The 20,748-nt window shown below is 37.3% G+C and overlaps 1 protein-coding gene across 3 annotated transcripts in view; it reads right to left on the reverse strand.

Moving 5' to 3' along the window:
* Positions 1–1,206: 1,206 nt before the first annotated feature.
* The window catches only part of Ythdf3 (YTH N6-methyladenosine RNA binding protein 3), a 33,186-nt gene continuing 13,644 nt past the window's right edge, over positions 1,207–20,748 (reverse strand). For all 3 annotated transcript variants that reach the window (XM_005361908.2, XM_013351879.2, XM_026786633.1), the window contains 2 exons: positions 16,331–17,929; positions 1,207–4,283 (listed from right to left, as the gene is read on the reverse strand). In XM_005361908.2, the coding sequence (XP_005361965.2) occupies positions 4,260–4,283; positions 16,331–17,929 (1,623 nt within the window). In that variant the 3' untranslated portion in view covers positions 1,207–4,259. The remainder of the gene's footprint in view (positions 4,284–16,330; positions 17,930–20,748) is intronic.

Below are 20,748 nucleotides of genomic sequence, written 5' to 3' on the forward strand. Positions count from 1 at the left end.
TTTTCTGTGAAACTGCTCTAACCTGATTTATGAAGAATAAAAAGATACTGTCAAATGGCAGAACAAAAAAAATGGACATGTTTTGGGGACATGTGTTCAATATTCTGAATACAATACAGAAAAATCATATGGGTGGCCAAACTTACTTTCAAAGGAGAAACATTTGACATTGTTATACACTACCATAGCCTACAAATTATCAAAATTCTCTAATTATCTAAATAAATCATGCTACAAAATCTGAAAAATGTATTCCTAGCTGCATTCTATTTGCACACTAATAACAGACTGGCTCAGTGTTGGGCACCAGCTAGATCAAACTCAAGTGATGTATTTCTACATCCCCTAGATACAAATCTATCCTGTGTCTCAAAATGAACAGTATGTAAAAAAAAAAAAAAAAAAAAAAAAAAAATCAAACCACCTTGATCAGTTAACCCTAAGAATATCTTAGTTCCTAGAACAGAATTTTCAAATTCAAACTGAGACGATCAGTGAAAAATAATCAGGTTCTAACTGTAGGTGAGGAATGGCTGACCTCAGTTCTATGTACAATGATGAAATACACACTTTCTCTTGGGGAGATGACCAAATGCAGGCTCCTGCTGCTACGGAGGTGGATGCACCAGACACTTCTTACCTGAATAATTTTTTTTTTTTTTTTTTTTTTTTTTTTTTTGGTTCCTGTCCTGGAACCAGCTCTTGTAGACCAGGCTGGCCTCGAACTCACAGAGATCCACCTGCCTCTGCCTCCCGAGTGCTGGGATTAAAGGCGTGCACCACCACCGCCCGGCCTGAATAAATGTTTTAAAGAGAGCTAGGCTAATAAAAAACATACCATTCAGAATTACAATGACCACCCACATAAATTAACTCTGAAAAAAATGTAAAAATTGTTAGAAAAGCATTCCTTGGGACCAAGGAGGAGACATGTTTTTAGACGGCTGCCATTACTTTCCTATTACATTTAAAAGGGAAGGGGCCCCTCTCTTCCTCTTTTCTATCATTAAGTATTAAGAACATGTAAGTCAACAGTTTGCTTACATGAGATAAAGGGACATTTCTTGTCTTTAATTCACTTCATTTAAATTACCAACAAAAACAAGTAACTTACATGCAATTGCCAATCAGGAAAACAGTAATAGGAAAAAAAAATTTCTAGAAAGCAAGACATATTTATAAAGATCGATAAAAAGAACACAGATATGAGTGAACAATTTTTATTGAAACCCTCAAAGATTAAAGAGGACCAAATGGTGAGTTCTGTACCATAACAAAAAAAAAAAAAATCTCACCTACTGTACCATCATTCACAGGAATGAACAAACCCAAACACGACAAAATTCAAATTCTCATTGATAACTGCTACAAGTGAATGTATGAACTAATCATTTCATCATACCCTTCCTTTAATCATATGAAAAAGGGAATTTACATGGCATAACAAAAGATATGCAAAACTTAATGAAAACACAATTCTCTTAAAATCTCACAAACTTACTTTTAAAGGATGCAGAATGCACTTGAAATGATTGAATGACTTAAGCTGATTGAGTTTTTTTTATTGCAAACTGTTTGAACATCAGCTTAACCCTCATGCATGGTACTCAAAAATAACACAGCTTTTCAATTAAAAGATCACATGTTAAAATGAGGAATTAAGCACTAAAAGGCAGAGTTTTTTGCTTGTTTTTTAAAGGAATTTTCAAGTACCAATATGTATAGTGAGAGAATACTAATTTTGGTTACACTTTCCCCCTTACTGTTAAATATACAAACTATAATACCTTTAAAAATAAAATACCCACATAAGATAACTTTAATAGAATCATTCAAATGACAAATTGGAAAAATATTAAGCAAGAAATCACGGGACCAATAATGTCTTAATTTAAGATTATTCAAACATTTTATTATAAATCTACCCTTGTAGAGCCCAGGCTCTCTCCCTTTTGGTCCCCGCAGTTAAGAAACATTCCTCTGGTTGTACTCTAGAGACAACCTGTAATGATTTCATTTTATGGAAAAATATCTTGTAATATACTGACTGACCAAGAAGGAAGAGAAGGTTGGTGCTTTGGGGAATACTTAGGTGAGAAAAACACAAAATTACCAAGTGGAAGCTTTTTTCCCAAAGGAATGCTGCACCCATTTCACTTAAGATTAGAAATTCAGGTTAAAGGCACTGGGATGTTCTTCTCACCACGAACAGACTCAGCTACACGGGCCCTGTCTGCGTCTACTGCAATAAGCCTGCTTCGTTGGGTATTTCGATGACATTCCTTACATAAAACCTAATGTAAATTAAACAAGACTGAATTAGTTTATAATGTAACTAGTTTTATAAAAATATCCAGAGTTGCTAATAAAGCACCAAGAAAAAGAGAACCTCAGGGGGAGGACTCAGCTCCTTCCGACAAGGTCACCCTTTTACAGTTTTCTCTAGTAGGAGCTCCAGAATGACAGGTGTCATCTTTGAAATGTCCTACCTATACAATCTTAGGGATATAGAACATTGCTGTGCTGGCTATACCCAAATGCCAATTTTCATTATAAATAGTTAAGAGACATGTTACAAGATTTCATGGCTTAGTCTCAAAAAGGTAAAATAGGTGCAATTTTCCTTTATGAAAGTTCTCATTCTTTAGTATACCATTAACATTTTGATGTTCCCTTCAGTAAACACTGACATAACCACACTGGGACTACCAAGTAACTGTGAAGTAGCTATGGTTATCTACAAATACTGTATTCTAATAAAAAATACAATATTTGCAATTCTAAAACATTGTACAAAAATTATATAAATCAAAGTTTCAAAAGAAATATCCATCACGAGGCTTTTGAGTTGAAGTGAGCAAAGACGAGAGCAAATGAAAATTTCTAAACACGATGTAAACATAAATGGAGTAACGCAAAACATCAAGGTATTCAAATCTACTGTATTGCTATTTTCACCTTTAACATATCATTCTACATAGCTTTCTCCTTTCAAAACAGTAAGATAAGGGGCAGGACATTATTTTCATAACCTTATGCCATCAAATCACTCAATACAGATGCACAACACATTGAATTATACAAAATCAATTTGTTTCAAGATACAAAATTAATGTTGATATGTAATTAATGAAAAAAATAGGATGTTAAAAAGGTAATTATAAGAATACCCAGTTATATGCTGTATTCCCACTTATATAGATCTGATCAATAAAACATCAACACATTCACTTAGATACTGATTTAATTCATGGATCAAGGCCATATTTTCAAAGTATTTTAAGGATGCCAGGACACTGCAAAAGCTGAAGAACTGAGGAACAGTATATGCTTGCTAAACAAGAACTATGTTTATTTAGCTAGTTGAGTACCTAGAGTAATAAATTTTTAATTCATGATAGCAATCCGCTCGCAAACACCCAGAAACAGGATTGAAGGGTTTTAAATGTAGTTATAAAGGTCATAAAAAGTCTGATTAGACTGAGGTACATTTACTCAAAATGTTGAGATTCATTAAGTGGTAGAAACAAAATAATTAATCCCTCAAACCAATACACATTCTCAGTGTACATATAATTGGGGAGGGGTGTGCATTAATTGGTGAAGTCCACCAAGCTGCATATCAATATTCTGTTACACCAAATAGTTTGAAGACAAGGGAAATATTCTAATATAATTTTAGATTATGTTTCTTTTGGCTAAAATAGAGCATAAGGTTGCTTTGCCATATTAAAAGTTTACTACAATAATTTTTCACATAAACATTCAGACTTCAACTCCAGGACTAAATATGGCATGATTATTTTGCTTTTAATCTGTCAAATAGCTAAAAATTGACAATTTAAAAACTACAACAAAGAAAAGGTTGAAGCAGTGAGACTCTTACATCATTGAACCACTTCTAATGGTTAACTGTTAGTACTTAACAAATTCAAAGAGTTAATGAATCCTTGCATTCATTCAGTCTTCTGTGCCTTAGCTAGGATGCATAATTACAAAAGACAGCAGGTACTGGTCAAAGCTTCAGGACAGAAAGTGCTTGATGAAGTTACAGTTCTCAAGTGTGTTTGGTGAGAGTATAAGGGCAGATGCGTTGATGAAAACCATCACAAGAAGAGTCAATCTCGTGTTAAAGTGTTCAAAGATGTCACCTTAAGCAGAAAGAAAGCTTTGCTAACTTAGTCTTCTCTGACGTCTTAGGCATTTCCAGAGTCTGCATCATTAGTGTTGTCGTTTAACAGGACATCTCCACACGGTGGTTATTGCTTGTTTCTAGTTCTCTCCTGAAAAAATAAATAAATAAAGATATTATAACAGAAGATAGTCATTATGCAGTGATTTTTAACTACAGGAACATATACTGCAAATCATCTCTAAACACAGTTCTTCAATTACTAATTATTATCTCTATGTATCACAGTGAGATGAGTGTTACAAACCTTTTAAATAAAGAACTCCAAAAACAAGATTATTTCAAGACAGTTTATATCCTCTTTACTTCCCTAATTTCCTACAAAGATTTAAAATGAGAATACTATGGTTTTTTTTTTAGTCGTTCTAATGATATTTAAATAGTGTGGTATACCAATTTAAAAGCTTTTATTGACTGAGATGGAGACAACATTGCATTAGATTAAAGGTACATCAAGAGTTTGCTATAGGGCTGGAGAGATGGCTCAGTGGTTAAGAGCATTGCCTGCTCTTCCGAAGGTCCTGAGTTCAATTTCCAGCAACCACATGGTGGCTCACAACCATCTGTAATGAGGTCTGGTGCCCTCTTCTGGCCTGCAGACATACACACAGACAGAATATTGTACGCATAATAAATAAATATTAAAAAAAAAAAAGAGTTCGCCATAATTCTGAAATGAGTTTGGTTAAAAAATGTTCATCATTTATTCTCACATTCTGTACACTGTAACTTTTCACATCATGAATAAAGAAGACCCAAGACTATCTTCCAGTGGGGGCTGTTTGCTATTCTAGGGGAGAAAGGGAGTCCAGGAATGAGAGGGCTACACTAGACAGGAATACATGATGACAGGCAATCAGTTACAATGAGAATAATGTGTTATTTAAAAAGAAATAGAATGCTTCAGTTTGAAGTATAATAAACTTTTTGAAAAAGAATTTATTTATTATGCATACAGTGTTCTACCTGCATAAATGCCTGCAGGCCAGAAAAGGGTTATAGATGGCTGTGAGCCACCATGTGGTTGCTGGGAATTGAACTCAGGACCTTTAGAAGAGCAGTTAGTGCTCTTAACCCTAGGCCATTTCTCCAGCTCCTGTAATCAACTTTTAAAAATTCACCAAAATACACAGATTGCATATTTAACTCATTTCTCTTTATAAAGCTTTATAAACTTTCAATTCAGGGGACAGAAAAAGAGGTAATAAAGAAAAGTATAAAAGAAAAAATTCACACCAATCTAAGAGATGAGAAGACTAAAAAAATCGTAGATTAGAAAAGAGGGTGAACATAAATATACTTACATTTTTATAACAGGAGTCACCATAAATGTACATTGATCCATGAAAATAAAAACTAAAGAATTTTTAACTCATATTACATATTTATGAGAAATAATCCAAAACACACGAACAAGGAAAAGTTAAATAGCAGAAACATATTACAACATAGACCAAACAATGTCAGACAAAATATTCAATAATCCGAAATAAAGGCTACTGCTACAGATAGACATTTAAATGGTATAAACAGTACATTCAAGTTTCCAAAAGCTCTAACTATACTAAACACAACTTTATGCTAAACAGAATTACAAGAAATAGGTAGTAAATTCATGATAGGAGAATATAACATGTTTTTCTTAGTAAAACAGACAAGTACATCAAAAGTTCAACATAAAAACCACAGAAAACTGAATTTAAACTGTGTATTCTAACTAGGACACCAAGGTGATGACCCCATGGCAGCCCAGAACCAAGAATAAAAGACTGATAATGCCAGGTGAGTTCAGAGTTGTTTTCCTCACTTTTTAAAAACCTTTGCTGTGGGGGGGGGGGGCAGTTGACCTGTGGGATCACTTTCCTCCTTCTACCTTATAGGTTCCAGAGTTCAAATCAGCTCATCCCACTTGAGCAAGCCCTTTCACCTACTGAGCCATTTTGCTGGCCCAAAGAATCAGTTCTGCCGGGCGGTAGTGGGGCCCGCCTTTAATCCCAGCACTCGGGAGGCAGAGGCAGGCGTATCTCTGTGAGTTCGAGACCAGCCTGGTCTACAAGAGCTAGTTCCAGGAGAGGCTCCAAAGCCACAGAGGAACCCTGTCTCGAAAAACCAAAAACAAAAACAAAATTAAAAAAAAAAAAAAAAAAAGCAGAAAGAATCAGTTCTATACACTCTATTTTTGAACATCAATTTCAGAAGCAAAATGGACAAGGCGAAACACACATCACACCTGAAATTTCTTACACCTCTCAAACTCTTCAAAAAATATTGATGTTAGAACATTTTTCTATGAATAAATGTTAATTATAGCCCAACAAAAAGCTAAAAATTTACATGAGTGGAATTTCAAAAAGCATTGAAAGCTAAGATAATAGTGTGCTGGTTACCCAACACAATAAAACAAAAATAAAAAGTTAATTTTTCCTAACAGTGAATGACTGGTTTGAAATCTGAAATAAAGCCAGTCTTGGTGGCATACCATCTATAATCCCTGAACCTGAGGAGCTGAGGCAGAAAAATCATGAGCGCTAAGTGAGACAGAAATATATAGGAAATCTTATCTCACAAACAAACAAACAAACAAACAAATAAATAAATAAATAATCATTAAATTGAAATAAGAGCACCAAGAATGCCAGTAAGTTGAGAAGGTTAAAACAAAATGAACTTTTAAAAAGGCAGAGCCAGTGAGAAACTCTGAACCAATATTTAAAGTGTAGACACAAGACTTACTGATGAACTAGATTAAAAATTAAGGAAGAGAAATGTTAAACTGGCAAGGCTTCTCAGTGAAGAAAGGAGCTTGGATGAGAAGATCTGAATCTGATCCACAGAACCCACCCACATAAGGTAAGGAGGGAATCAATTTTTAAGTTGTCCCCCTAACCTCCACAAGCATGTTGTGAAATGCAATGTTTCCCTCCCCAATTCTTCATACACAGGAATATAACAATTATACCTACATGATTTTTTAAAAAGAGAAACATCATAGTACCCTGCCATCTAAAAGATGGAGAAAAAGTAAGGGGCAAGCAAAGAAATAGGGAGTATATTAGATTTAAGATGTTTTCAAGTGAGAACTTCAAATAGATACTGAGATAGACGCTCCTGGATACAATAAGGACCATTCAGGATGGGAATACAATTGGAAATTACCAGTGCTTAGTAAATGTTCACCAAGAAAACTTGTCTCCCCAAAATATATAGTCCATTTCTTTCAAAACAGTAATAAAGCTGAGAGATGGCTCAATGGGTAAAGTGTATGCCTCTCAGACATGAGGATCTGAGTTCTGATCCCTGTATGCACAAAAAGACAGCCAGGAAATACACATCAGTAAACCACACGAGAATTCCTGGAGGCTAGCCTAGCATTTGCACTATTAGTTAAAAACCTGAGACTGCCTCAAACAAGATACAAGGTGAAAACTGATAAACATACACACACACCTGCACAAGAATACACACACACAACCCATGAAAGAGCAAGTGAGACAAAAAGGGAACGAGACAGAGAGAACAAAAACTTACATTTACACTACCAAAAGGTAAGGCTGTGTCTCAAAGTATATATTCACAAGAAGGTATTTGTAGGCTATCTGCTACAGATCAGAAGATGAGACTCAGAAATGATAGGCTGCCAATGATCTCATCGACTTATTATAAAATGAGAATTTACCACACAATTGTTATAAAATGAGAACTTAGCACACAACTGGCATCGCAATTACATGTGCTAAAGAAAGTTGAAGGAAATATGATTTACATACAAAGGATCACCATCCAGTGCACCTATGAAAGGATTATTTATGCAGAAAGTCATTAGACACTCTTTTATGTTATAATCCAAAGTGATTCAGAAAATTAAATTTTTACTTTAATGACTGTCACTTTAAAAAATAACTTAGGGAAAAATCCTTCCATTTTCCATCATTAGCAAAATTCATCCAGTAAGCAGAGACACTGATATAGGAAAGCTCCTGAGTCTTTGAGGAAAACAACCATGTAGTCTAAGTGCTCTCTACCCCAAGCTAAGCCAAAAACACTGGAGAGATGAAAGAAGAGCCCAGGCCAGGACCAGAAGTATGCCTGAGGAGATAAACCCTCAGCATACTATTCTTTTGACAGAGCTAAGACTCCTTCTTTCCACTACCCAAAGGAGGCCCTGCAGCTTCTTTTGTATCATAGGCAAACTGCCAATTTTCCTTCTAATGATCTGAAGGCTTATCACCATTAGTATCATTTCCATAACCAGACCTAAGTCTGCAAATGAGCCACGAAGGCATTTAAGAAACCATAGCACCCAGCAAAAAAATGAACAGAAGCTCTCAGCTGAGGCGAGTGCCTGGAAAAAAAGCAAAGCAAAACACTCAAAGTCAAATGCAGCTAACAAACATGAAATATTTTTTGTTAATTTAAGAGATCTAATTTTTACCCCAGACAGGGTCTCTATGGGTAACCCTGGCTGTCCCAGAACTCACTCTGTAGACCAGGTAGTCCTCAAACTCAGAGATTTGCTTGATTTTGCCTCCCAAGTGTAGGATTAGAAGCACAGGTCACTACTACACCACAAAATCTAATTTTTTAATTTGAAAAGTAGCTTGTATTTAAAGTGAGTAAATGATCACTCACTTCCTAACAATAGCTGAGTTAGGGAAAAAAACAGTAAAGTACAAAAAAAGTAAAAAATAATTAAACTACTGGATAGATAAAAGAAACCTAAGAGACACTAACACAAACAAGTAATCCAAACTAAAATCACTAATACTAATTGATCTATGACAAATAAACACATTTTGTTACAGCCATGGCAAAATTCATAACTTTAATCTAATGAATGTCTGAAACAAACTGAAATTAAGGGACATTTTTAAAAAAAAGCCTTAGCGGGTGGCTGGAGAGATGGCTTAGTGGTTAAGAACACTGGTTGATTTGATTCGCAGCCTACACATGGCATCTAGCAATCATACGGTAACATTCCAGGGGATTTGACAACTTCTGGACTCTATCGCCAGTGCACACACATGGTGCAGTCATACATGCAGGCAAAACACTCAAACAACATTACCCAAAAAAACAAAAAACAAAAAACCCCACATAGTCAGTAATCTTTAAAAATACAAGGAGAAACAAGACAGAGAAACTGAAATAGACTGGAGGTAACTGAGACAACATTAACAAAATGCAACTCTGGTATCTAGACAGAGTTTTGAAACAGAGGATAGAAGAAAATACCAAGATGTAAGAAAAGTCTGTACTAATATTAAAATGGACCATGACTGAAGTTAAAATGGCTAATAGACTCAATTCTTCAGGAAATTTGCTAACTTATATGAAAAAACATTTGTAATTGTGAGAAAAATCTATGCTCCAGGGTAGAACAGGGGACAGGGCAGTGGCCCAATGGGTAAAGGCAAGTGTTGCACAAACTGATAACAACACTCCCAGAATCCATGTGGAAGAACTGCACAGAACTGCCCTCTGACCGGCACATATGCATTATAATGTGCACCTACTCAATATACACATGTGTGACACATGCACGCACGCACGCACGTACACCACACTAAATGGTGTTAAAAAAGGATGTAGGATAAGGGCAGTTAGTGGATTAAAACCCTATCCACTCAGAAATCAGAGCAAGTGTGATAGCCTTTCATCCTCTACCAAACTAACTCTAATTAGAAAGCAGAGGACAAGAGAATGTAAAGAAAACACAACAAGTCAGTAGTACACAACAAATCTAAATTATAGCGTCAATAGAAAAAGGGAAATGAGTATGCTTTGAATAAAGAGGTTGTTTGAACTTCCTTTCTATTATAATACCACTCTTGCTCTTTTTTACGCAGCCACCATATGATCTAGAACTACACTAAATCTGCACTTACAAAGTAAGTGTTTCCGTGGTTCATGAGATGGCTAACAAGTTTAAAGCACTTGCAGGACACGTGGCAACTCTCTAAGCCCACAATCCAAGATGGAAGGAAAGACAGATTCTAAAGCTATCCTGTGCACTCTGAAAACACCCACACTCTGAAAACACCCCCACACTTATGTAGATATGTTTTTACTATTTCAAGACTTGAAAAACAGTCTAGTAATATATATGCAAATAATATTTTGGCAAAGATCAAATAAACTAAATGTGTACTACAGAAACAGGAAAAATGAAAAAGTTAACAGAAAAGGTTATTTTACAAAGTGTTTCCTGAATGCTGGACAAGCATCCCACCAAGAAGGTGCTTCTTCAGCCTGGTAAAGTAGCTCATTGTCGAAAGAAAACAAGGCCCTTGGTCCAGTAAGCTCTGAACTAAATTCTGCCAAAAATGCCATGATTATAAAGCAAATCTCTCCAACCAATTGAATCTTTAGATGAGACTCTAGGCTCAGCTTAGACTGACACTTTGTGCCTAAACTGACACTTTGTAACAGTCTAAAACTGAGAATCCATCCAACACTGTGCCCTGATTTCTCAGAAAAAAACTGTGCTAGGTCACTGAGTTTTATGCTATTTGGTAACCAGAGATAACTAATACAGAAAATGTTGTGATCCATGAGCAGCAAAACCCTGTGCATGGAATAGCATATATTCAAAACTGAAAGGGAAAAGAAGTCTTTCTAACTTTATTAGTATTCATTTCATGGGTTAAAATAGACAAGAAATATTCCTAAAGATTCGGGAAAGGGGCACTACTCTAAACTCAAGAAGTTTGGTTTAATACCAAGTCAATTTTTCCTGAGGAATGAATCACATGTAAATTCCTTCCCATGAAATAAATACTTTGGTGATGCATGTCTTAAATCCCAGCATCTGAGAGGCAGAGGCAGGTGGATCTCTGATCCATGCCAGTTGATCTACAGACAGAGTTCTATGATAACCAGGGCTACACAAAGAATCCCTGACCCAAGACAAAAAAGAAAAAAGTCTTTGATTAAAAAAATACAACTTACATTTGTTTATTAAATTAAATGGGTTAAGGTACATTCCTATAATGCCACACTTGGAAGGCAGAAGCAGAATTAGAAATCCTAGGCAAGAAGCAACTAGGGGTGAACCAGTGACTTAAAACAAATCCTGCAATACATATGATCCTCAATTAGCTGAGGGAAGCAATACACATATTAATTGAAATTCTCTTCAGCTTAAATAATATGGATTCACAATTAAAAGTATGGAAGAAATAGCTCCCTGAAGGTGTATGACTAATCTGAACAACCAGAGAGGCCATTAATTCCCTGAAAGCTTCCCCTTTTTTTTTCTTTTTTGTTTTTTTCGAGACAAGGTTTCATTGTAGTTTTAGATCCTGGCCTGGAACTAGCTCTTGTAGACCAGGCTGGTCTCAAACTCACAGAGATCCGCCTGTCTCTGCCTCCTGAGTGCTGGGATTTTTAAGCAACACTGGAATATAACATAACCACTACAAGCTGGCAGAGGGAGGAGGGGAATCAATGCTATAAAATGTTAACCAAAGATACTGTTATGCCAACAAAAACAAAAATAGGCCAGCTATTAAAACTAAAACTTAGAGCTGGAGAGATGCCTCAGTGGTGAAGAATATGGGGGGGAGGGGGTCCCAAAGGATCTGGGTTCAATTCTAAGCACCCACATGGTAGCTCACAAATCATCATTAATTCCAGTCCCAAAAAATTTTATCCCTCTTCTGGCCTCCACAGGAACTGCACATGTGGTAGACAGACACAGGCAGAACATCTGAATCCACAAAAAACATAAGGATTAAATTTAAAAAAATACACGCGCACACATAAAACCCCATACCAAATTGTCCATTGACAATAAGGATTTATAAGAGTAAAATAATATAGTATATAAAAAGTGATTCATCCAACTGAAAAAACTAAGGATTACCTAGATGCCGGGTTCTCTAGATGCAGAAAGGGAAGGGGCAGAGCCCGACCTGCTGGGCTTTCCTTGGGGCTTTCCCTGAGTGAATGACCCAGCCCTCCTAAATGGCCAAAGAGGAAACACACCCATGAGTCGGGAGTCTGTCAAAGCAGGATCCCATTTAACGGTATCAGGCAGGAACTTATATAGGGTTGTGATGGGGTTGGAGAAGCTTGGAATGGGTTGAGGCAAAGAACACAAGGGCCAATAGTATTCTGTCACATTAGTGGTGGCTGGGCAGAGGCAGGCCTAGGTCAAGTAACTAGAGACACATCTCCAAACTCGAGCTAGGCTCAGGAAGTTACACTAGGCCTCACCAAACTCAAGTTAGGCTTAGAAGTTACACTGGGCCTTATGAGGCCCAACACCTAGACAGTCTACTACTGTGAGGATACTAACATTTATACTAGACAAATACAGTCAGCTCTTCTTTATTTTCCTCTCATGTTCAAGGATTATATTAGCTTTACCAAAGGGGCAACATATACAAATAATTCTTCTGGAAGCAAATAAAGATAATAAAGATTCTACACTTGGGTAAGCACTTGCCTAGAATTCAAGAGGCACCTTTCCATTTTCAGATAAGTTTATCAAAATCAGTGTTATGTATCAGGACTTTAAATAATAAGCCTAAGGCACTAGTCCTTAAATTACCATAATATTTGAATAAACTTCAAAAAGATAAAAATGGGCATGTGTCCCCCACTCTATCTCCTAATGTTCTACCTAGAACTGAACTTCTTTATAACTTACGGTTTGCACAAATGGAGAAATCAAATCAACAGGCAGCACTTACTAAATACAGCAAACAACCAGTAAAAACTAGAGATTAGACCAGTAAGGAAGAAAAAATTCTAAGACACTCAAACTATGAAAAGTCTTTAAAGCACTGGTTCTCAACCTGTGGGTCATGACCCTTTTAAAAGTGAAAGACCCACAGACATGCTCTATAACCATCAGAAAACAGATATTTACATTATAAATCTTTAACAGTGGCAAAAATCAGTTACAAATTAATAAGAAACATAATTTTATGGTTATGCTGTAAAGGGTCGCAGCATTGGGAAGGTTAAGAACCATTGCTTTTCAGAATTTACTCACTTGACAGTATCTTAACAGGACTGCCTTTTTGACAGTCCTACTACCTGATACTAAGAAATGAGCAGAGAGCAAACTCTGCTCCTGCCTCCTTTCAATCAGCCTCGAAACCTGTCAACAAAGATTATCAACAGGTTTTCTTCTTCCCATATCCCTTCTCTCTGCAAAGGATAGTGGTTTCCAATCATAAGCCCATTTTGTTTGATAGGCTTAAAGACTCTTTCTGCTCTTGAGCAACAAATCTGTTTAATTGAATATATGTTCAGAATCCCTGTGGAAGGGTATTGTTCCAATAAAACCAATAGTTAACAGGAATTATCAGCATTTCTTCAATTCTTTTTTTTAATTTTGTTGAAATGTTTCTTTCAACCTTTAAAAAAACTATGGAGGCAGCCAGGCAGTGGCATATGTCTTTAATCCCAGCACTAGGGAAGCTGAGGGAAGTGGATCTCTAAGAGTTGGAAGCCAGCTTGGTATACAGAGCAAGTTCCAGAACAGCCAGAGCTGTTACACAGAGAAACCCTGTCTCAAAAACAAAACAAAACAATATCAACCCCCACGCCCCCCAAAAAAACCCTATGAAGACTCAGGCTCAGTTCTTCGAAGCGTAAACTTCATTGCTTTACCTACCTGAGGGATGTAATTCTATACTCCCTCTATTGCACTCTGAAATAAGATTTCACTTTTCATTCCTAGGGTCAGAGGGGAGAGGAGACACTGTTGATTACCCTGCTTATCTTTACTTTGCAGTATCTTTCCTGTCTTTTATCATTTCAAACTAGCCTGCTAACCATCTGGTAACCCCATTATTCCATCTGGAAACATGGGTTTAGGAAAGTTCCCAAAGTATCTTTTACACTGATTGTTTTCTTCCTGCTGCTTAAAAAACAGAAACCACTTCTCTTTTCACTATATCTTTTTCCTTTTCTATTTTCATGTCAATTATTCTACATTTGGTTAACTTTTCTAATTTGAACTTCTGAAACTTCAACAAGATCTAACATGGGAATATATTCACATTAATCTGTTTTCTAACCTATTTTTTTAACTGTGATAATCATGTTCTAAGTTTTCAATAAAACTTTTTAGTATTCTGCTCCAATTATGTAGGAATAGGAATCCTTCCTACAAAGCAAATTGTAACTTTTGTTTTATATGTGTATAATGTATGTGTGTATATATGTATGCATATATGTGTATAGCTGCTTGTTTCTGAAGGATCTCTCTGTATAGCGAGAGCTGTCCTGGAAGTCACAATGTATAACAGACTGGCCCCAAATTCAGAGATCGCCTGCCTCTGCCTCTTGAGTGCTGAGATTAAACGTGTGTAAACACTACACCTGGCTCCTACATTTTAAACTATCTTTTGTCCCACGAATTATCCAATTTTTTTTATCTTGGTCCTTTCATGAAACTTCATTTTACTCAAATATAATTAAAACCGGCTGTTCAAATCTAAGAATGTGTGCACATCAATGAGTTAGTACCTATACAAATACTGATGAAAGATTTTTCTTGCAGCTTCAAGTTCCCCTGAAACTTCTCATTCTGAAATAAGAAAACCTGACATTTAAACTTATATGGCAGACAGGATATGCCAAGTTGGCTCCTCCACAGGAAATCTTGCTGCCTAGAAAAGCAAGCTGGAGAACCCTCATTGCCAAAATAATCATGAGTGGAGAAAACTCAGTAAATAAAATATATATTAGAACATCAGAAACAATAAAACCAGAACTAAATTTTCAGACTAGGTAAAAAAGGGATGTAAAAAAAAAAATGTACTTGGTGGCAGAAGAAAAAGCTTCTACATATTTCTTTGCCATCTTTTTCTCCTGGACAATCTTATCTCACTTCAACAGACTCAGCTACAGAAGAACAAAAAGTTCCAAGTCTGATTCCCATGTCTCTCAACTGTCTAAATAAGGAAGGTCCCTACCTGTATTTCTCAAAGATCCTAAAATAAGAATATCCCAAATGACATCTTTACCCACATCACACCGTCCACATTCCAAATTGTTCTCCTGATCCACTGTCTTATAATAACAATTACAATCTGACTATTACTTAACCGATAAGCTGAAAAGACACCCTGGCAACTTCTGATCCTATTTTCCTCACTTCCCACATTTAACTAGAAGAAAACTCCATTTAGCAATTCATTTAAACAGCTCCTACAAAGGTGCAAACAGCAGTCTGAATCACTCCAAAGCCAAGTTTCTAACTGTTCAGCACAGCAAGACTGGCACCAGCGTCACCTAGGTTGCTTGTCAGAAATGTAGCTAAAGTCCTTACCAAATACAAAAAGGGGTGACACTCCAATAAATACTTCTGAGTCTTATGGTTTAGAAACCATTACAGATCCTTACCTCAGCAGAATTAACCACTCAAGTGCTCAATGTTGGCTGAAGGAGTTTCCTCTGCTCCACATATGTAAGAAGTCATATATTTGAGTTCATACAAAGAAATGAATCAGTGCTGTGTTTTCATGAAGACAGAAGTGTGTGCCTTAACATTAAATTCCCCACAAATATTTCCACAGTGGCTAATGTTATTTTATTCTTGCTTATTTTCAATAGAAAGTGTACTGCGCATGAAAAAAAATTCATTTTCTACCCTTCCCATTCCCTTTACATTTAAAATCAGGCCTCCCAAATTGATGTTTAGTTCTGAAGAGAAAGCAACTCAAGCCTGTCTTGCCTTGGGACCACATTCCAAGCTTATACAAATATATGTAAACTCAGGGAGTCTCCCCAAGTCTCACAGAAAGTGTGCTAACAAGAGAAAATCAAATACTACAGATCGAATTCTAAAGGCCACACCCTTCTAATCTCCCACCCTAATGTGAAATTCTTGCTCTATTTTGTTATACATATGTTTTGGTTCTATAAATTATATACTATAGTTACATAACACACACACCACCTTTCTCATAAAACAAAGCATTAACAAATACTTGAAAATATAGCAACATTTAAGAGCAGTAACTAGAAGGGCTGCGGATAAGAGGTAGATTAGAGTTCTGTTTTTTAAGCTTTTGGTTTCATAAACTATAATATTCAGAAGTATAAATGGATGCCATTCCATGCACTCCACCCATGAGGATAAATACTCACACTAAAAATTATTGGATTCGTACTTACCCTTCGCATGGCTTCCTCCTCCTCTTGACGCTTTTCATAATGTGCAAAGTCATCAAAGATTGAGGTGGTATGCTTGAAAGTAGCAATTATTTTAAGCACTTGCTTTGCTTTCTCTAGGGGTACTTCTTGAGTGTCCCTTGAATTGGTTACTGGTTTGTTGTCATTGTTTTCTAAGCGAATATGTCGTAATTGGTTATTGGGAACATCTTTGACAAAGATCCATTTAACTTCAAATTTGCCCTTCCACTTATCCTGAGACCAGACACCAGCATATGCATTATAGTCCACAACAGACTTCATTTCAGCCACTCCACAAAAATGTCCACTGCCATTCACACTGAAGAGTAAATAGAGCGGGCCTTTCCCATTCAGGGAACGATAAGCTGCATCCAAACGCTTATTACCATGCTCAGTACTACACCAGATAGAGTACTTAATGGAACGATGTATATCATCCTCGGAATAGCTCTTAATTATAAACACACGTCCATTCTTCAGGTTCCAATCAAAGTCTTTGGGATTATAGTTGTTTATGGCCTTTAGTTTTTCCAGCACTGGATGCACCTCTACACTAGAAGGTGAAGCACTAACTGGTACAACACCTAAACCAAAGTTTTCATTGCCTGCTCCATTATTCTGGTTGAAGCCAGTTCCCCTATTCCGAGGAGCTACCCAGCGGTTCTGCAGTTGTGGCTGCTGAGGCTGCACTTGGTGAGGCTGGGCCTGTGGCTGAGGTCCTTGTTGCTGCTGTGGTTGTGGTGGCTGAGGCTGCTGTTGAGGCAGTTGGCTTTGCACCAATGGTGGTGGTTGAATTAATGGCTGAGGCTGCTGGATTATAGTTTGAGGAGGCAGAACTGGTTGGGTTGGTGGAGCCTTTACCACTGACCCTTTTTCATCCCAAGTTCCAATATTCATGTTGTGTTTTATAGGAGGTGGTGGCACAGCAGAACCCCCAATGCCCACATTGCCCTTGGGTTTAAGTTTCGGTTGAGGTTTGGCAGGCTTTCTGGCAATAGCAGCCCAAGAAGTTGGTTTAGGTGCTGCACTGCTAACAGGGGGTACATTATTGGCTGCAATGCTAGTCATACCACTGCTGCTCAAGGCTGTACCTACAGTTTTTGTCACTGCAGCCGTCAGGTCACCACCAATTTTCAGTCCAGTCATGCCTTGCTCAATACTACTAATGCCAGGCACCTTACTCAAAGTATCATTGCCAAATCCGGCCTGTCCATCAGTAATAGCTCTCCCAAGAGAACTAGGTGGATAGCCGTAACTGCTACTATAAGCAGAATTTTGTGTTGATTGTCCCTGAGATCCACTTGTCCCCCATGTAGAGAAATCAGCATTACCAGGAAAAAAGTTAAATCCATGTTGACCAAGAAATGGAGGGGTATTTCCTAATGCCCCTGGTTGACTAAAAACACCATCTGGTATATAATGATGCTCTCCATTACTCATTTGTCCATAGGGTGTCAGATACGGCACAGGCTGGTCTCCAGCCGTGGACCATGCTGCTTCCCCAAGAGAATATGGAAATCCAATGGATGGAGCATAGTAACTAGGCATATATGGATCTGACATTGGTGGATAGCTGGTATTCTGCAAAACAGAAAACCACAATCAGTAGTGAAATGTACGCTTGAAAGAGAAAAAGGTTATCTGAAATACTGAAAGCAGTTTTAAGTGAATGAAAGAGATGTGCCTAGTCAACATAATTAAAATTTCAAATCAATATTATCAGCAGAAATATTTACAGATGAGTACCATCGCCCTAAAGACAGTCTTGCTGCCCAGCTGTACTCAAATTCACTCTACAGAAGACTGGCCTCAATCTCACAATCCTTCTGCTTCTCCTCGGTGCTAGGATTAAGCATGTAAAACTATGTCAGTGATAATTTTAAAATATTACAAAATTATGGTATTTTTAGGCAGAAAATGTAGGAGTAAAATAAAGATTGTGTTTTTGTCCCAATTTTAAAATACTGAGATTTTTTTACAAAATGCTAATAAGCTTTACAGGTACAGAATTATAATATACATACAAGATTTAAACAAATTTGGAATACTATGTCAAACAGAGGAATTAAACTGCAGTCTTTATGATGGAATCAAGTACTGCCACTTAAATTTTGTACTTAAGAAAAAAATGTAGAAATGCTGTATCTGAGAAGAAAATAAAAATCAGTATTATGCCTACACCATGAAACACAATTAACTGTTTTACTCTTCTCTATTTTAAAAACAAAATACAGTAAAATATACTCTTCATCTTATTGCTGCTCTCAGAAGACACATATTTTTAAAAGAAAATTCCATTGCCAATAAGGGAGACTCCAGAGGCTCTCAAAATAACAGTCTGTTGTTATAGCACTTTGGATACCCACCAGAACTAGATGTTAAGACCCCACTACTGAAGACAACATACACTTTTAGTTATAGTAATCAAGAAGTCAAGAGGGAAATAAACTGGAAGCACCCTCTCTTACTCTACTTGATAGCTTGCACAGTGTAAGACGACATTGGATCTTATGGGAGAAAGGCATCAAGTGTGGACCCAGCTGTAGACCCTTCGAGTTGCAAAACCAACCTGTCAGACAAGATGCCTTCAAAGGTACAACACTGGCATGACTGTTATGAGGGGTAACCAACAGCTTGCTGCAACAAAACTCCTTCAAAATCAGCCTTTCCTGCCCCGGCTCCCAGCATCCCTCCCTGGTAGATCCCAAGTCTTCCCCTCTAAACCCCACACCCTACTTCACCCCAGCAGGCATCGCCTGCTGATCCAAAGGGCACTCCTGCCAGGAAAGCTGATTTTCATTTTCACCTCTCCTGCTGCTCCTCCAGCTAAATCCCCCAGTCTATCTCCAGCTCAGTAACAGGACACCTGCAGCGGTTTCCATTTTCTCCCTGCCTCCATGGCCAAGGGATCACACAGACCTATTACCCCAGCCTTCCTTACCCCAACTCATCCAATTATCCCAGCCTCTAACAACAAGCGTTTCCTGGGAATACACCAACTGAGCAGGCCAAGGAAACAGGTCCACAGAAAAACTTCCTACCAAGCAATACACTGCTATCATACTCTCCTAAAATTCAAAGAGGAAACAGGAACCAAGGGAACAAACACCCATTCAACAAAGACAAAACCAGATTATTAGCACATAGATCTACAATCATCCCAATACCAAAAGTTGCTAGAAGAAAAACTCCAACCTAAGGTTAACTACAACCATGAAAACCATAGGAAATAATATCAGACCAGCAAAATCAAAATAAAATGGAAACATTCTCTCCATTATCTCTCTCCACTACAACCACAACAAAAACAAGAAAATAACAGGAAAAACGATCGTTTGTCATTAATCTCTCTCAATATCAATGGACTGAATTCCACCAATAAAAACAACAGACTAACAGAATGGATGAAAAGCAAGACACAACCTTCTGCTACATCCAAGAAACACACCTGAACATCAAGGATAGACATTACCTCAGGGTAAAGGGTTAGAAAAAGATATAACAAGAAAATGAACCTAAGAGTCAAGCTGGTAGCCATTTTAATATCTAATAAGACTTCAAACCAAAAGTAACCAAAAGAAATAAACTACATAATCTACCAAGATGATAACTGAATTTTTAACATCTATGCCCTAAATACAAGGGCACCCTAATCTGTAAAAGGAACACAATTAGAGCTAAAATCATACACTGACCCTCACACATTGATGTTGGGAGACTTTAATACCTCACTCTCATCCAGACAAAGACAAAGAAATGATGGAGCTAACAGACTTTCTAAACCAAATTAACCTAGAAGATATCTACAGTCACCCAAACACTTTTAAAAGACTACACCTTCTTTTCTGCATCTCCGGGAGCTTACTCAAAACTGACTACTGATGTGGGATTCCCCTCTGTATGCTGTGAATACCATTGCTTAATAAAGAAACTGCTTTGAGCCTATAGCATAGCAGGGCAGAAAGAGTTAGGAGGAGAAAACTAAAAAGAATGCTGGGAGAAGGCAGAGTCAGAAAAAGCCATGTAGCCCCTCTGGAGACAGACACCAGAACTTTACCCAAGTTCTGGTAAACCACAGTCTCGTGGTGACACACAGATTAACGGAGATGGGTTAGTTTAGGATATAAGAGTTAGCCAGAAATACACTTAAGCTAATGGCCAAACAGTATTACAAATAATATGGTTTCTGTTGATTACTTCGGGGCTGAGCAGACAAGAAAAAAACAAGTGGCCTCATACTATAGACCACATACTCAAGACACAAAGTAAGTCTCAACAGATACAAGAAAATCAAAATGACGCCAGGCAGTGGTGGCGCACTCCTTTAATCCCAGCACTTGGGAGGCAGAGGCAGGCAGATCTCTGTGAGTTCGAGACCAGCCTGGTCTACAAGAGCTAGT

The sequence above is a fragment of the Microtus ochrogaster genome, linkage group LG5 (assembly GCF_000317375.1).
Source record: "Microtus ochrogaster isolate Prairie Vole_2 linkage group LG5, MicOch1.0, whole genome shotgun sequence".
Taxonomy (NCBI): Eukaryota; Metazoa; Chordata; class Mammalia; order Rodentia; family Cricetidae; genus Microtus; species Microtus ochrogaster.